Here is a 19,235-nt window from a genome sequence, read left to right on the forward strand (position 1 = left end):
GAGTTCTCTGAGGGTCTTAACTCAGATTGGTAATGGTTATCCTCCATTACTCATCCCTAATAAGTTCATGCAGTACTTGAACTTAGTTAGGGTTACAAACTTAGTACCCACATCAGCTGGGTTATCCTCCGTAGGTACCTTATCGACCTGGACCACTTCCTGTGTTACTGTAACGCCCTACTACCTTAGAACTGTTACTAAGTGAGTTTAAAATGTGCAATTAGCTCGCTCTGACGAGGTTTTAATAATAAAAGTGTGATTAAATAGGAATATAGGCTGTAATCTTTAAAAGTACTCTAACTCGTGAAAAGTTTAAAAGTTTAACATTCGGGATCCCAAAATGAGGTTTGCAAAATATTTACAATTCAAAATAGGTTTACAGATGACTAATTATCAAAAACATAGTTTAATACAGCCATTTCTCAAAATTCCCCCAACCAAAGCAGTCGGGCAGGCCAAACATGTACGCGCCGCCCCCACGCTCTCCGTACTCATGGTTGGTTGACTTTCTCTTTGCCCTTACCTGCAACACAGAGCACCCGTGAGCCGAAGCCCATCAAGAAAACTCATACAGCACATAACATATGCATATCATACAATCACTATAGCAGATAACTCACATCTATTTAGTCAGTCCATAAGATTTAAACACATATGCGGCCATGCCGTCCCAGAAGTGTTACCAAAGCCTGGGATCTCGCTCTACACTGTAAGGATATCCCATGTATCCATTGGGGTCTCACCCTAACCATAAGCATTCCATGTGCTAGGTGATATTCCCGGCCCCACTGCCGTTTTCGGCCTTCGCCGTTCTCGGCCCCTCGCCGTTCTCGGCTCCATTGCCGTTCATGCTACTATATCCACACATATAGCAGACTTAGACAACATTCAGGCATATAACAACTCAAACAAAACTACATCCTAACAATAATGTAATCTAGGGTCGTGCCCTGCAACAACGCTATGGGCCCATGCCCTGATCCACGGGTGTTACAATTTTCTTACCTGTATCCCGAGCTTCACAATGCCCCAAAGCCTCGAGCACGGTCCTCTATCCCGAGCATCTCCGAAGACCTAGTCACAACACATATAAAACATCCTTTAATACTAACCAATCCAAAACCACTTCCCGGGACCAATCCCACACTCTCGGAATCCCCAAATTCCTAAAACAATACATCAGAAACATCCCTCGAACCCCCAGAGCAAAAGCCCAAAATTGCAAAATTCCTTGTTCTGAAAATAGCCTAGCGCCGCGGCGCCCAGCAAGTCAGAGAGCATCCCCCAGCCCAGAAGCAGCCTCGTGCCGCGGCGCCCCTTCGCGAACCCAGAAATCTAGGTTTTCCCCTGCATTTTTCCCGAGCCAAAACACCTCCTACTCAACCCAAACACATATATAAACCCCAAAACCAATTTAAAACTCCAGATAAACCATCTAACAACCTTTAAATATCATCCACAAGTATAGATACATAATCACTCCCATAAATCACACTTGATTCCAAATTTCAATAGTTCAAACCAGTAAGTTTAGAAATTCAGACCAAAGCCTACAAAAACCTAAACCATACTTCAAATTCCTTAAGCCACAATAGAAACAAACTTCATAATTGCACAGAATCCTTACCTCAAGTGGAGAATTCAACCTTAAGCTCCCTTGACTCCAGCTCCAAGCTATGCCCTCTGATTTCACAAGCTGAATTCCCAAACAAGCCAGCCACAAACCATTTTTCAATTCTAACCTAAATTCTATAGAAAATTACTAAAAACACAAAGATTCCAGAGATGAAGCTTACCTCTGACCAATCTTGACTCTTGTTTGGCTTCAATTGCTTCAAATCACCTTGATTCCTCTCCTAAATCTCAGAATTCCCAACTCCCTTCCTTTCTTCCTTTTTGCCCTTAATTCTCTTTTTCTTTCAGCACAAATTGAATTGCCCAAGTGAAATAATGTGAATGATCTTTCCCTTAGCTGAAGTAATCTAAATCCCTGCCAAAAGACCACTTTGCCCTTCCATCTATTTCCCCTTCTAACCAAACCTCAAGGCCCTTTCTGTCATTCCTACTTTCTTACAATTCTACCACTTCTTTCATCTAAACTTGTTACTCTCAATAGTTATTAATGGTTACTCAGGTTACTCAATCTCCAATAACCATTAACCACTAATTCTCAACTCAACTTACAAAATTCCCAAAGTACCCCTAGGCTCCTCCCGAGCCGGGTATAAAATCCCGTTGTGACTTTTAAGTTAACTAGCTCCCTAGGACCGTCTCGGCACGTGCATCACATTAATATCACCACACCCACGTGGTGCAAATCACATAATACAATTATCACATTTATGCCCTCAGCGGGCCAAAATTACCAATTTACCCCTAACATACAAACGGGGTCCACATGCATATTTATTCCACCTAAACATGCATTCTAATCACATATTCATTCAAATTCATATATTATCATGTTAATTCACTTATTGCCCTCCAGGCATACTAATCAAGGTCCTAAACCTTATTAGCAACTTGGGGTGTTACAGTTACCTTTTCCGTGATATAAGATACTTAATCTCAACATGTTTTGTCCTGTCGTGAAATACTAAGTTTTCGCACAAGTGTAAATTTGACTATCTGAATAGATTATAGGTTCTTCTCTAATTAGCTGCAATTCTTCCATTAATCCCTTGATCCAAATTGCTTCCTTAATGGCTTATGTAATGGATACATATTCAGATTCAGTAGTAGATAGGACAACCACAAGTTGTAGTTGAACCCTCCAACTCACACAATTACCTCCAAGTAGAAAGAAATCGACTGAGGTAGATTTTCTACTATCTCTATCTCCAGCATAATTTGCATCACTGTATCCTTCTATTAGGGTGTTGTTTGGTCTCTTAGTAAACTTAAGACCAGTATCAGTAGATCCTTTTAGGTAACTGAAATCCCATTTCATTGCATTCCAGTGTTCTCTTCCAGGGTTAGACATGTATTTACTGAGTACACTAATGGCATAAGTAAGGTCAGGCTTAGTGCATCAGATTAGGTACATTATGGATCCAACAACATTAGAATAAGGGGCATCCTGCATATCTTCTGTCTCTGCTTGACTTTTGGGACATTGATCTTTGCTTAGTTGGTACTGGTTGGTCATAGGTTTCTTAGTTGTCTTAGCTCCTTTCATTGAGAATTTCTCAATGATTTTCTCAATATAGTCTTCTTGAGATAATGTAAGTACTCCTTATTCTCTGTTTCTGTTGATGCTGATACCTAGGATCTTGGTAGCCTCCCCTAGACCTTTCATTTCAAATTCAATTTTAAGCCAACCCTTTATCATATTTACCTTTGACCTTTCCTTACTTATAATAAGCATATCGTCCACATATAACAGTAGGTAGATCACATCATCTAATTTTGATCCTTTAAAATACAAGCACATATCATAGTAGCTCCTAGTGAATCCCTTTTTGTTCATGAAAGAATTAAATCTCTTATTCCATTGTCTAGGGGATTGCTTAAGCCCATATAATGGCTTGATTAGTTTACATACCAGATTCTCATTTCCTTTAGCTTTGAATCCCATGGGCTACTCCATGTAAATGTCTTCTTCTAGTTTCCCATGTAAGAAAGTCGTAGTTACATCCATCTGATCCACTTCCAAGTTAGATTGCGCAGCTAAGGACAACATGATTCTTATAGTTTTGTACTTTACAACTGGAGAAAATATTTCGGTGAAGTCTACCCTCTTTCTGAGTGAACCCTTTCGCCACTAGTCTGGCTTTAAACCTTATTGGCTCCTTTTTATTTTTTCCTTCCTTTAACTTGTACAGCCATTTGCAGGCCACAATGATTTTTCCTTTAGATCTAGTTACTAGCTTCCAGGTCTGATTCTTATTCAATGAACTCATTTCTTCTTCCATTGTCTTAACCCTTTTTTCTGAATCTTTACAATTTATTATTTCTTCATAAGTAACTGGTTTAGCCATGTTTAGTCCCACTGCACTAAAAAAAGCGTAAGCTAATACTTTTTCCCATACGTTGAAGTTGAATTTCTGATTTGGCTTGGGTGTCCTTCGAGCTCTATCCCTTGCTAATTGATAGTCAGCCAGAGTGTCTGTTTCTTGTTGTACTCCTAGTGTAGATTCCACCTGAAAAATATTATCTGGAGTTGTTTCTTTTTGAGCTACTTTCACTTTATCTGTATCAGGTCCTTGGTGATCTTGTGTTTCTTGTTGTATCTCAGATTGGTAATTTATTGTTGTGCCTGCATTGTTAGTATCTAATGAAGTTCCCGCACTAGATTTAGGGTTCGAAACACAAGGGAAAATATTTTATGTAAAAATAACATCTCTACTTATAATAGTTTTTAAACCAGAATTTTCCCTTACCCATAATCTGTAACCTTTTGTACCTTCAGGATAACCCAGAAATACACATTTGAGTGCTCTAGGTTCTAGTTTTCCAACACTTTGGTGTGCATAGGCTGCACAGCCAAAAACCTTTAAATTTGAAAAATCGGGTGGCTTACTGGTCCATATTTCTTCTGGTGTTTTAAAGTCAATAGCACTAGATGGGCATCAGTTAATAAGATAAGTTATTGTTAAGAAAGCTTCCCCCCAGAATCCTTTTGTTAATCCAGATTGGATTTGTAAAAACCTAACCTTATTCATTAAGGTTTTGTTCATTTTCTCAGCAACACCATTTTGTTGTAGTGTTAGTCTTACTGTTATGTGTCTCCATATACTTGTCTCTTTAAAGTAATTATCAAATTGATCATTGCAGAATTCCAATCCATTATCTGTCCTTAGGATCTTAACCTTATGATTAGTTAAATTTTCCATCAGAGTTTTCCATTGAGTAAAGTTTTGAATTGCCTCACTCTTATGCTTAAGTAGAATAACCCACACTTTCCTACAATGATCATCTATAATGGACATGAAAAAAACACAACCCCCAGGAGTAGATGTTTTTTCAAGTCCCCAAAGGTCCGAATGAACATACTCTAGTATTTTATTAGTCTTGTGCATACCAGTTTTAAATTTAAGTCTATGGTGTTTACCTAGAATGCAAGACTCACAAAAATCAACCTTACTAACCTTATCATTTCCTAGTAGGTTCTATTCACTCATCATTTGTAACCTTTTTTCACTTATGTGGCCCAAACGTCTATGCCATAGGATAGCCTCTTGATCTTCATGTGATTGCACAACTGTATTGTTGCATTGAATGTTTGTTTCTCCCTGTAGGTAATACAACCCTTCATGTTTGTGGCATTTAATGATTGTCATGACCCCTTTGCTTAGCCTCATAGTCCCTGCCTCAATTTTGTTAACAATTCCCATGTCATCTAGTACACTTATAGAAATTAGATTTCTAGCAAGTTTAGGAATGTACCTGACCCCGGTAAGAGATCTAATTACACCATCGAACATTTAAAAACTTACTGCTCCTGAACCTTCTATCTGACATGATTAATTGTTGCCTAGTATGACCTTTCCACCCTTTGAATCCTTGAAATCAGTTAAATTTTTTTTTATTGATAGTCATATGAAATGTACAGCCGGAGTCAAGAATCCAATCATCTTTGAACTCTATAGCTGCCACATAAACTTTGCCACTATCATATCCATAACTGAAATTAGACAATAGTTGGTCTGATTTGTGTCTGGATGAGTGATATTCTGGTTTCTGTGATTCTGAATCTTGTCCTTCTGTCCGAGCCTTGTTTTTTCTTTGCCATAGATAACAGTCTTTTTTCATGTGTCCCAATTTCCCACAGTGAAAACATCCTTTCTGGTCAGTTGGTCCTTTGGATTGCGATCTGCCCCTGCCATTGTTTGGACCCCTACCCCTACTGTATCCACGACTGTGACTTCATCCTCTGTGATGATGTTTCTTTTTGTGATAGTGTAACTCCCCATGTCACTATGGCTGCTTCCTGGAATGACGACTGGCCCTACAAACCAACACGATTCTTTCCATCATGCTTTGTCCTCACTCGCACGCTTCTTGGGAAAACTTCCCACGAGGTCACCCATCTCCAGATTGCTCCAGGTCAAGCACACTTAATTTTGGAGTTCTCAAGTGATGGGCTACCGAAAAGAAGATGCATCTTGTTGGCATAGGTAGTACCCATCAATCCATTTAAGCCATCTTCAACTGTGTAGTCCCATACCTACACAGTCTTAGAATCATCATACTTGACCTTCCCCAGGCGGTGTGGGATTACACAACTTTACCCCGTCTTTCCCCTTACGGATCACGAGATTCTGACTGTCACAATCACTCCCCCCTCACGAGTCCGACGTCCCTGTCGGCCACACTTCCGGCTGGGTCAAGGCTCTAATACCATTTGTAATGCCCCACGTCACTATGGCTGCTTCCTGGAATGACGACTGGCCCTACAAACCAACACGAGTCTTTCCAGCGTGCTTTGTTCTCACTCACACGCTTCCTAGGAAAACTTCCCACGAGGTCACCCATCTCCAGATTGCTCCAGGTCAAGCACGCTTAACTTTGGAGTTCTCAAGTGATGGGCTACTTAAAAGAAGATGCATCTTGTTGGCATAGGTAGTACCCATCAATCCATTTAAGCCCTCTTCAACTATGTAGTCTCATACCTACACAGTCTTAGAATCATCACACTTGACCTTCCCCAGGTGGTGTGGGATTGCACAGCTTTACCCGGTCTTTCCCCTTACGGATCACGGGATTCTGACTGTCACAGATAGGGCTTTCCATGGCTCAGATTAAGTTCTCCATTCGATGAGCCTAATTTCTCACTTTTCATTTCTAGCTCCTTGGATTTGAGTGTTGAGATCACTTCTTCAAGTGTGATTTCTGTTCTGCCATATTTTATGGTTGTCTTGACTTCCTTGTAAGAATCTGGCAGTGAGTTTAGGATAATGATAGCTTGGTTCTCATCACTTAGTGTTTCATTCTCCCCTGAGTTTGCAAGTACAATGTGCATCCTTAGAAATTCATCAAGATTTTGCGCTAAAGTCTTAGAGTGACTCGTCTTGTACCCAAAGATTCTTTCTTTTAGAAAGATCTTGTTTGTGAGTGATTTATGTTGAAACTACTCCTCTGGCTTCTTCCATATTTTACCCGGTGTCTCTTCTTTGTCTACTAATATTATTATTGCATCTAAAAGGTTAAAGATGATAATCCCAGTGGTTGTTTCTAGGTATTCTTCTTGTTGTATCTTGGTAGTGCCTTCTGGTCATTCAATGGGATCCTCTAACACCCTCAACAACTTATGTTATGCAAGTCGGGATCAGATATTTCTTCTCCAAATCCTGTAGTCACCGAACCCGTCAAACTTATCAATGTCTATTTTAATATTACTCATATTATTATATTCAGAATTTAAAAGAGATAAGTTTTGAGAAATATCAGTGAGATCGTCTAATGTATGTTCACAAAGTCTTCTTGATTGTCTCCTACAAATTCGGGATCTTCTTCCTCCAGCCTTGTTAAATATTTGTGTCACCTTTGAGTTGAATCTTTTTGCCAAGAACCTATTTGACAGTCAGAATCTCGTGATCCGCAGGGGAAAGACCAGGTAAAAGTTGTGCAATCCCACATCACCTGGGAAAGGTCAAATGTGATGATTATAAGACTGTAGGTATCAGAGTACACAGTTGAAGATGGCTTAAATGGATTGATGAGTACTACCTATGCCAACAAGATGCATCTTCTTTTCGGTAGCCCATCACTTGAGAACTCCAAAGCTAAGCGTGCTTGACCTGGAGTAGTCTCATGATGGGTGACCTCCTGGGAAGTTTTCCCAGGAAACGTGTGAGTGAGGACAAAGCACGCTGGAAAGACTCGTGTTGGTTTGTAGGGCCAGTTGTCATTCCAGGAAACAGCCATAGTGACGTGGGGCATTACAACCTGGCTCTGATACCACTGTAAAATTTTACCTTAATATCCCCTACACCAACTCAATAACACGTTAAACACCAAGAGGTCAAACTTGACCTTTCACTCAACATGAATTATGGCTGAGACAATGAAACGACTATCGTTTACTATTTATGCCTTATTATGTATCTAACCCTATTTTCTTTATTGTAGAATACACCTATCTTTCGAGTATTCAGCCAATAAAGAAATAAGGACCTTAGGGCAAACACAAGAACCAAACCATTTTAATAAGGAAAAATAAGGAGAGTAAGGAGGAAGAACAAACATAAGATTATCGAGGTTCACCACCAAAATTGGGGTTACGTCCTCATTGAGCTCGCCTCAGAGGATTGCTCAGTCTTTCCACTATAATGAAGAATTAGGTACAACAGCAATGGAGGAATCCGAGCCACAACTTAACTGGTAAACCTCTCAAATTATCCTTTTGTTTCTTTTCTCTCTAATTTCTTTCCTTTTAGACTATTTAACTTTATAACACTATTCTTTTTCTCTCTCTATTTCTCTCACTCTTCTGAGAACACGATGAGTCACACTTCTGGGCTCTGGAATTTCTCTTCGTCAATCTATGTTGCTTGGGCAGGGGATCTGAACTATATATAGGTGAGGGGTTTACATGTAATTTGTTGCTTGTTAGTTATAAGCAGTTTTTGACTGAGCTGTATTAACTTAATTCTGTTTTGTAACCACCAGTAGCTTAGGAGTAGATTTACACAACACTAAGCTTTCTTGATTAACATTCTTGGGAGTGGATAAATTTGAGCCAATGGATGGAGAAAATTGTTGGTACCCTACTTTTATCTGACCACTCTTCTTTAGCTATGTAGAATATCAAACAAAAAACAACCATGAAAAAATCACACAAGATCACAATAGAAAGAAACAATTTAAGAAAGAAAGATACTACTTTCTTCTAGTGACTGTGTGATTGGCATGGCTGGAACATTAGGTGGTGAGCTTGTTATAGCAGCAACATCGGCTGGGGTTGGCACAACCACATCATTAAGTGATGGAAAAGTGTCAACTTCTTCAAGAGGTAATGAAAAAGTCCTAGAATTGTGACCAACTACACCACAATTCTAACATTTCAATGGAGCACAACTTCTTTTCAACTTTAGTGTACTACTATCTTCAATTTGGACTTCATCAGGTTCTCTGCGTCTTAATTTTTTGGGTCTACCAGGAGGATTTTTAAACTTTGGTTGTTCAACTGGTGTGTAACCAGTCTTCCTCCATTCTACAAGCTAAGAAACCTTTCTTATAAGCATCCAAGCATACATACAACCTTTCAAACTTAGGATTTCCAAGACCTTCAGAATTACATTTCATGATTATAGTTGTGCATGGATTTGTCCTCCCAAGCTCTGCACAGTAATCCCAAAGCAAATTGTACTGCCCTTTTACTGATCCTTGAATTTTTTTCATGGCTATACTTCTTGCCCTGTAACATTGCCAAGATGATACATCACATTGCGTATCAGCCCTCACATGTTGTATAAAACCAAGAGGTGACCAATTTGGTTCAGCCCTCCATTTTTTCTCATATTTTTTTTGCTATCCACTTTGATGATATATGTCTGTTTTAATACTTTAGTCCACATTTATGTTGGTCACGGAGAGTCATACTATGAATGTTTTTCCATCTTCCATCAGTGTAGCAAACACTGTCCAAAGGCAATCAACAATACACTTTGCCCTAACCCGCACTTTATCATTCTTGACAAACGTGATATTTCTTTTTGCCTTAATTCCATACTCCTTCGAAGCATTTTTTTAAGTCTTCTTTGCTAGGAAAAAGCATGCCAATCTTGAATGATAGATTTTCCATATCTGTTGATGGATTGAACTCAGTGTTTCTTTTCTTACCTTTAGAGCTACCTTCTTCAAAATTAGATTCACAGCTACATCTAAGTTCATCTTCATCATATTCTGGACTTGATTCCACAACATATACCAAATATTCATTAACTAATCCAACATTTGAAGATTTTCTTTTGTCTTTTTTAGCAAAAAAAAGTGTTTCCTTTTATCTTCTCTCTTGGCCTTTTCCACCAGTAGACCTAACCCATTTCTCTTTCACAGTGATTCCACACCCAAATTCTCATCATCAGATTGTTCATAGTATGGGTCTTCCAAGTTCATGTATGACCTTCTACTTATGCCAACTCTTATTTCATGTAAATTTCTTGGTCAAAACTAAGTTGTGGCACTTAAGTATGGTGGTTGATTGTCACTTGCTTCTTTATGTCGGGTAAGATCAATATCATAAATGAAGTCATTTATGTCAAAGCCATACATATCAAAGTTTAGAGCCCCATTAGTAGATTCTTCATTTGGATCTGTATATTAAAAAATACAAAATGCTACTTAAGAAATTGAAATGGTACTTATATATCACAATATTTTAACATGAGTTAAGAAAAAGAAAAAAACTAAAGTTGCCGATCATCCCAACTATTTTATGTAAATTTTCTGGTTTCCAACTACAATCATGATTGTCTAAATGAAATTATATATACATTTATATAAAAATCATTGTACAGTATTGCAAAACTGTTTGTTCTTTATATATAAAACGATAAATTGCTAAAAATTAATATCAAGATTCAATACAAATATAAAATAAAAACAAAACAAAAAATTCATTAAAAAACCAAATATATTAAACACTTACTAAAATCAGATCTTTCATTGTGAAGAAGCGACATTATGCAACAACTTCTTGGTTTGTTTATCAGCAAATTAGATTTTTTTTTTTTATGAAATGTAAGCCCCAAGAAACGTAAGTAAGCCCTAAAATTAGTTAGGATATTTCTGTGGTGCATACTTTTTGTGTTTCAGGCTCATGAATAGTTTTCGGCACGAATTTTTTTATGACAGTATTTATTGTAGTTATTTAAAGTTTCCTGTAAATTTTTTGGAAATTCCGAATAATTTACAGTGCCATAAACTAGGTTCAAACAGGTTGTTGCGCACGTGACTAATTTTTTTATGTGAATGGAAAACAACATGTTTGAACCTAATTTTTGGCACTGTAAATTATTAAGAATTTCTTTAAAATTTGCAGATTGCTCTAAATAATTACAATATACACGGTCATAAAAAAATCGCATCGAAAACTATTCACGAGCCAGAAAACATAGTTAACCATCAACTTGTATTTCCCTCCAATTCTCATGTTGTGAAATTCCTTGAGTACCCCTTCTAAAATTGACACCGTGAGAGAGTTCATGTCTAATAGAGTTTAGGGACTGCATTGATATGAAATTAGAACTCTAAGTCCTTAATTGCTAAAATTGAAACTTCAGGGACCAAATCCTAACAAGAAGTATAGTTTAGGGACCAAATGTGCCATATACCCTTTTAATTAATTTATTTTTTTCCTTCTCCCTTAAAGTTATATTATGCACTACATTTAATCTTTTATGTTCCAAATATCAACTAAAATAATTTAAATATTTATATTATGCTTTTAATTCTGGATACACTGCTGTGTAAAATCGATACGCAAGTGCACGTAATCGTAACAAATAATAAAGAGTAAGTGAGATCGTTCCCACGAGGATTGTATATTAAGTACCAAAACTTAATTCCTATTTCTATTTGGCTTACGATAATTGAGTCTCAAGAATTAACTAAAACTGTAAAATCAAAAATCTAAAATTAACTTCAAGAACTGAAAATAAACAACGTTAAGAAAATTCAATGGGTTAAAAACTAGGGCAATCAATTTCATCAACCATCCTCTTTAATTCTCATTAACACAAATCTTACTATTCAATTTTTCTCTTATGATAGCAGGTCAACAATAATAACTTATATTCGTACTAGGATATATAAGTCTCAATCCTATGCAAATTTTCTACATCTCTGTGATAAATAAACATAAGATAGGCATTAAGATTAACAACCCTAAAACTACACAAACCACACAGGTACTCTCATCCTAATATGAAATCTATGTTTATTCAATTACAGCATATTCAATTCTCACTTCTCAGATTTCGAATCAAAATCATATATTTCATGTCAATCGTGATCAATCATTCACAAGCATTAGAATCAAATTGAATAAATCACAAGATAAAATTGAAATCATAAAACTTGCATTAATTTAAAATAAAGGTTCATGAGAATCCATTAACACCCTAGGAAAAGAGTTTAGTTCATGATTAAATTCATAATAACCATAGAAGAAATAAAAAGCATCCAAAATACAGAAATTCAAAGTAGAAAAGAAGAAAATTGTGATGAATTCTTCAATTCCACTTGCAATCCTCCACAATGTGCCTCCAGTCGTCTCCTAGGGTTAATCTCCTTTTAAAAACGTCATTAAGAAAGCTTTTATAATCCCCAATTAATTATGTGTGAAAGGACAAAATTGCCCTTGAAAAATGCCCTAACTTCGGCTTCCGTACGGACTGGCGCTGCGGCTCCATTTGATAGAGCCGCAGCTCTAGTCCACTTTGTCATCCGGAATTCGTCTCAGACTTCTTGTAGCGTCGTAGCTCTACTTGATAGAGCCGCAGCTCTAATTCATATTTTAATAGAGCCTCAGCTCTATCTGATAGAGCTACAACTCTAATGCTGACAGATTTGTTTTTCCTTCTCTGTAACTCTTAGGGTCGCGGCTCTACACCATAGAGTTGCGGCTCTAATTCCATTTTTTCACCAAATCATCAATTTGAGCCCCGAATTCGCCTAGTTTCCATTCCTTAGCCCGTTTAACACCGTTTCTTCAAGAATTAAGCGCTTTTCCTCCAATTTCAAGCTATTTCCTTCATAACAACACTTAATCCTGAAAACACAATAAACACCGGCATAATATCGCACAAAACCAAATAAAAGACTAAAATTGCATCTTAAAACACGCCATAAAAACATACCAAAACTAGTCCTAACATACACATTTATTGACGTTAGTAATTTTCTCAACTTAAAAATCAAAATTCACTATTCTAATTGTCTTTTTTATTTCGTTTTCATTTAACTCCTTAAATTGAGTTTAATCATTCTTTATTTCACCTAATATAGTTAATATAATTTTTTATTAACATAAATTATTCTTCATTTTCAATTCATAAATCTATATGTTTGAACTCCATCGTTCAATAAAATTCTGCTCTTTTTTATTATGTTTGTGTTAGATCTTATAAATTTATGGGATTTTTACATATTCATGGTTTTTTTTTAGGTTGATTTACAAAAATATGTGGACATGTAAATTTTTCACTTTTTTTATGATTTAATTTAGAAGTTCATTATTATGGGATTTTATTTCCCATAAATTTGAAAAAATATATAACTATGTCATATTTCTAATGATAATTATGTTTTCTTTGATTTTGAGGATAATTTTTTTTTCTTCAATTTTTTTTTGTATTTTTCTTTCTATTTTTTCATTTTTTTTCTTCTATTTTTTCTGTCATTTTTTTTCCTTTCATCGTTTTTTTTCTTTCCAAAATTTTCATTTTTTTCCTTCATCTTTTGTTTTTTTGTTTGTATTTTTTATTTTTCTTTCCTCCTTTTTTCCCTTCATCTTTTTTCTTTCCTTCATATTTTTTTTAGTTTTCTTTTCTTTTCTTTTTTCTTTCTTGTTTCCTTCTATTTTATTCTACTTAGTATTTTCTCCTTTCATTTTATTTTTTCTTCATTTTTTCTTTCTTCTCACATATATTTTAATATTACATAATTAATTTACTATTTTATTATTTATTATTATACTTTTTTTAGTGTTTTTTATACTAGATGTAGAAAACTTCAAATCAATTTGTTCAGCATTTTCTTTTTAAAGTAACACTTCCAAATTTGGAAAGAAAAAAAATATATGAAAACGTGAATGGGTAACCAGTTACCCTAGTAGGAGCATCCAAATCTAGAAGAAAAAAAATAGATATAAACATTTGAATGGGTAACTAGTAACCTTGATAGGAACATTCAAATTTGGAAAGAAAAAAAAAAGATATGATAACGTGAATAGGTAATCAGTAACTCTGATGGGAACATTCAAATCTGAAAAGAAAAAAAATCTAATGAAAACATGAATTGGTAACCGGTTACCCTAGTAAGAATATCCAAATGTGAAAACTTGAATGAGTAACCAGTAACCTTGATAGGAAAATCCAAATTTGGAAAGAAAAAAATTTAGATATGAAAATGAGAATGAGTAACCAGTTACCTTGATGGGAACATTCAATTATGAAGAAAAAAAATCTGATATGAAAACGTGAATAAGTAATTAGTTACCTTGATGGGAACATCCAAATGTGAGAAAAAAACATGCGTAAATGTAAAAAAAAAAAAAAAATCAGTTGCTTAACCTAGACAATGAACAAAAAATATTCACAATCTTTAAAAACACGTAGAAGAAAAAGTTGGAACAAAAAAATTGATTTAATTTTTTTCAAATATAGTAAAACAAATAACTACAATAATAAAAAATGATAATAAATAATGAAATAATTTGAGTTGAAGGCGAGACGACTCAATAGGAGACTCTCTCCAAAGAGGTACGACGAAAGATGGATGAGAAAGAAGACGTCACAGAGAAGAGAAATTGAAGAGATGAAAAATGAAAATGGTAAAGTGAAATTGTATTTGTGATTTTTAACTGTAACATTAAATTATGAAAAATAAAGATTAAACAATATAATAATAATAAAATAGATTAAGTTCCTTTTTTAAAATAGTGAACTAATATTGTATAATAAATCTAATATAAAAATAGTTATTATAATGCACCCCAAAATTTGATTAAGACACCCTTTTTTTTATTAAAATTTAATAATAATATATATTTTTTAACTTATGCTCACATTTTTTTTATTTTATTATTTTTTCGTATTCTAAAAAATACATATAAATAATATATTTTAAATATTTAAATAAAAAAATTAAAACAAAAAATTTATTAAAACATGTTAAAGTAAGATTTTAATTTCTAAAAAATTATACATTATTTAAAAAAAATTATGAAAACAAGTTGAATAAAATTATTGAAATTAACAAAAATAAGGAATTAAAGAATGTCAAAAAACAAATATTGAGAAAAAATGTTAAAAAGTATTTTAAAATTTTATTTTATTTAATTAATGGGGTGCCTATATATATTCTTGGGGTGCAAATAGAATTACCCAATAACAAATACATATCATCCTTGGATCTGGAAAGGTCAACCATTGCCTAGAATCCTCGAGGAAAATATTCCTCAAATGGGAGAACATCCCCAAGGGCTGGGCAAACAACCAATGCATGAAGAAAATCCTGCTTAAAGGATTGTGCCATCGACCTCGCGAGAACCTGGTGAGGGGTCTAGGCCGCTTAACAAGGGTTATTACTATAATCCCAAGAGATACGTGCCAATGGTGGAGTTGGAGAACCGGAGGCTGGGAGAGAGTCTGGCTGAAGCCACGCGACTGAATGAACGGATGATGAGGAAGGTTGCGAAATTGCAGGCGCCCCCACGGCAGACTACGAGATGTCTTCGAGGTAGTACTGCGGCAAGGATAGACGAACAAAGGGCCCAACAAAGTCAAGTAATAAGAGCTAGAGGGAGTACTGGAATCAACCAGTTCGAGGTATCATCTCGAAACCCCTTGCGAACCAACCAGCCAAGAGAGGTTCCAGTAACCATTGGGAATAACTGAGCCCAGAATAATAACCTCAAACCAGCGAGGCCAACCGTGAACAACGAGAGACCACCTCCATCTCCAATCAGACATCATCCATCTCCACTCATGCATCCTCCATATCCTATCAGACATCCATCACCCATTCGAGTTGCACCACCACAGGCGCCTGGTGGACCACGAACAAACGAGGAACCTCCACAAAGGCCAACCCAGAGTGTTAAGACTAGTAGCCGAGACAGGAACCTTCGAGTTGGGTCCGAGTATAGAGATGGCCACAATGCCTTCGTAGGGGCAAGCCAAAGACAACCCCAGCCATCTAGAAGTTATGTTTTGAGGTTAGGTGCTACAGGGATCAAGCTACACGTGGGAAATCCACCTCGAAACCAGGTCCCACGACAACAAAGGACTATTAGCTTCCGAAGTGACAATAAAATGGAATGTAAGACTTTTCCTTCAATTATCATTTATTTTTTTTATTATTAAAATGATCACCATTATTATTATTATTATTATTCTTATTATTATTATTATTATTATTATGCCTGCATATTCTATATGATAGAAAATAGGTTAAGAAGTTTTTTTTTTTTGGAAGTATCAATAAAAGGGATCACCATTTTCTCACAAAAGAAAAACCTATCTTTCTCTCTAGCCTATAATCAAGAGTCTCATATGTTGAGAATACTTTTGATTCAAAAATTTGATTCTTGTTATCTATGTGCCCACCCATATCTTGAGGTGTAGAAAACGTCTTGAAAGATCTTGGTGTAAGTACTCTAGTGAGGATAGGAAGATCGAATTATGTACGAAAAGATTCAAGGACCCTTGATAGGCTACATGAGGTAAATCATTTCGTATCAATTTTACGTATACATATTTTGTTGATTAACATATTATATATTAAAGGATTAACATATAAAGTTGTTTGTATGAAAAAAATTTGTTGTATACAATGCTACCATTACCGTAATTTTCGTTGCGCACTAGGAACCGTTCCTTACAATTGGTACCAGAGCGGTCTTTAATCCCTGTGTATGTTAATTACTGTGTGGGTATCATATGCATTTTTTATATTATGTGTAATATATGAATGGATGAATGTTTATGTATGAATTTTTGATGTTCTTAAGGGTTGGTTTTCATGGTGTTTTGGGTTAAGAAAAATTCTTAAATTTTCTAGATATACAAAAATTGCAAGCCATTATGGGGCATAGGATTTTTTTTTTGTAATTTATTTTATTGTATTTTAAATTATAAAAATATTGTATTCAATGGCCTGCACCCCGAGGAGACTTCACCACCGTCGGGTCCTCATCCACCGATCGTGGCTGCGCACAAGTCCCAAGGCCATCCGACCTTGGTGCTCTGTCCGCCCTAGCGTGCACGGTGATTCGACCACCTCTTAGCCTCCTCTTGCTGCACGCACCCTAAGGCATGTGAGCCCGCCACCAATGGTTGGTCGTGCCCTCCTCCACCATCAGGTTCCCTTGCCGCCGCCCCACCATGACACATCCATTAGGGTTTGTGTCATGCAAACCCTAATGGATGTGTAATTATTCTATTGGGTCATTTTGAGCTCAATATAACTAAAAGTGTTTTAATTATACTTTTTTGAATTAATTGTGGTGAGTCCAAATTCTAATTGGGCCTCAATAACTTGTTGGGTATTAAAACCCAAAGTTTGATTATTTTTTTTAAAAATTAAAATAATTAAAAGGTTATTTAATTCATAATGGATAATTAAAATGGTAATGGACCAAAGACTAAAAAAGAAGGTCCAAGATCAAATGAGTTGCTCTTCATTAGGCCTTGGTTAGTTTAATTACTTTTTTGTGTATTTTTTGCAAGTGCTGTAATTTTCTAGAAATACTCAAAGCACCCAACCCGCATTTATTTATTTATTTATTTGCTTGAACATGATTAAATTGTTTAATACTTTATCATGCATTATAACATGCCATACATATTACCCACACATTACACATTAAAGATGCATCTCATTTTTGTAGAAACATGCTTAGGATTGATTATGTGTTTTTATTTGATAACTCATATAATTAATTTAGTCTTAATTAGTTAAGATAGTAAATAGAATTTAAAAGTTGTTTATTTTCTTATTTAATAAAAATGTTTTATTAAATTAAAATGGTATTCCTTTAAAAAGCAAAATAAAATTAATCTAGGGCATGATTATTTATTTTGCATAATTAGATTAGTATTTATTAGAATATCATTTGGTAAAATTAATCTAATTAGTATTACAACTAAATTGAAAAATATTGATTTTGAGAAAAACACATTCTTTTAAAATAGTGAGTGGGAGATGGAATTATGACAATAAGTCCCATGGTCTCCATTATTGGTTGAACACTGAGAGGCATAGGAAGGGCCTCGTGTCGCCTCCGTTTGCAGCCTCCCTAAGGAAAGACTTTCAAATATGTTTATTTTATCTCAAGGTTGACTTCTCCTATGAGAATAAAATCAAAGATGTATTTCAAATTTGACTGACCCTAAGACACACTCTTGAGTTAAGTCATTAATAAAAAAAAATAATGGGTTGCACTCCAAAGATGTATCTAGGCTTTCGAACAAGACTAGGACATCTTGACCAAAATAGCGGCAATTCATAAGTCAAAAGAGAAACAAAAGTTTTTAAGTTGTCACTTATGGAGTTAAGATCCTGTCTCAAGGTTAATTTGTGATTAGTCTAACCTACCCCAAGGCTGGTCCATTAATTTTCAAATTAATCTATCGTGGATTAGTAATTATTTTTTTATGTGTTATTTTATGTATTGCTTTCATGCATCATGTTTACTATTCCAAATATAAACTGATATTTATTATATGCATTAGTTCATTATATTTTATATATTTATTTTTGAGCAATATGTCTAATCCAAACCCTGTAACTTCTTTACTTGCTAATGAGAAATTGACTGGTGATAACTCATGAAATGGAAATCGAATATGAACATTGTTTTGATATGTGAAAACCACATGTTTGTCCAGAATGAGGAATGTCTTGAAGTTCCTGCTCCCACTGCTGTCAAAACTGCTAGAGAAAAGTATGACAGTTGGATCTTATCTAACAATAAGGCCAAATGATATATGCTTGCTAGCATGAGCGATGTGCTCAGAAAGAAGTTTGAAACTGTTGAAACAACTTATGAGGTTTGGGAATCTCTACAAGGCATGTTTGGCCAGCAGTCTGATAAGTGTAGACATGATGCTACTAGAAGCTTCATGAATATGAAAATGAAGAAAAATGTTTCTGTTAGAGAACATGTTCTAGACATGATCAACATATTGCACGATGCAGAAATCCATGGTGAAACCATTGATGAGAGAACTGAAGTAAGTGTGATACTTGAATCTCTCACGCCATCTTTTGCGGCTTTCACTATCAACTATGTTGTGAACAAGTTGGAATACAACATGATCCAACTGCTGAATGAGTTGCAAACTTTTGAGTCTCTAAGCAAAAGTTCCACTAAGGTTGAGGAGGAAAATGTTGCTAAAACCAAGCGTTCCACTTCAAATGGCAATTCGAAGAAAAGGAAGGGTGGCCAAGGAAAGGACAAGAAAAAGGACAAACAACCAGAGAAGACCAACAAGTCTTCTGAGAAGAACAAAGCTGCAAAGAACTCCAAAAAGAAGGCACCAAAAGGATCATGATTTCATTGT

General features: G+C 35.4%; 1 protein-coding gene across 1 annotated transcript; it reads right to left on the minus strand.

The window, feature by feature from the left end:
- Window positions 1-2,707: 2,707 nt before the first annotated feature.
- LOC133791560 (secreted RxLR effector protein 161-like) lies at window positions 2,708-3,577 on the minus strand. Its single transcript, XM_062229482.1, has 3 exons — window positions 3,545-3,577; window positions 3,338-3,457; window positions 2,708-3,022 (listed from the first exon to the last, which is right to left on the minus strand). The coding sequence occupies exons 1-3, from the start codon at window positions 3,575-3,577 to the stop codon at window positions 2,708-2,710; spliced, it is 468 nt and encodes a 155-aa protein (XP_062085466.1).
- Between the last annotated feature and the right edge of the window lie 15,658 nt (window positions 3,578-19,235).

The sequence above is a fragment of the Humulus lupulus genome, chromosome 7, assembly GCF_963169125.1.
Source record: "Humulus lupulus chromosome 7, drHumLupu1.1, whole genome shotgun sequence".
Classification (NCBI taxonomy): Eukaryota; Viridiplantae; Streptophyta; class Magnoliopsida; order Rosales; family Cannabaceae; genus Humulus; species Humulus lupulus.

What these genes read in the sequence shown, in the direction of transcription:
- LOC133791560 (XM_062229482.1), bottom strand. Translation starts at nt 3,577, where the DNA reads ATGGGATTCAAAGCTAAAGGAAATGAGAATCTG. An exon ending in CTAAAGGAAATGAGAATCTG is followed by an intron (nt 3,458 to 3,544) that starts GTATGTAAACTA and finishes ATGAACAAAAAG; the next exon opens with GGATTCACTAGGAGCTACTA. An exon ending in TAAGTAAGGAAAGGTCAAAG is followed by an intron (nt 3,023 to 3,337) that starts GTAAATATGATA and finishes TGATGCACTAAG; the next exon opens with CCTGACCTTACTTATGCCAT.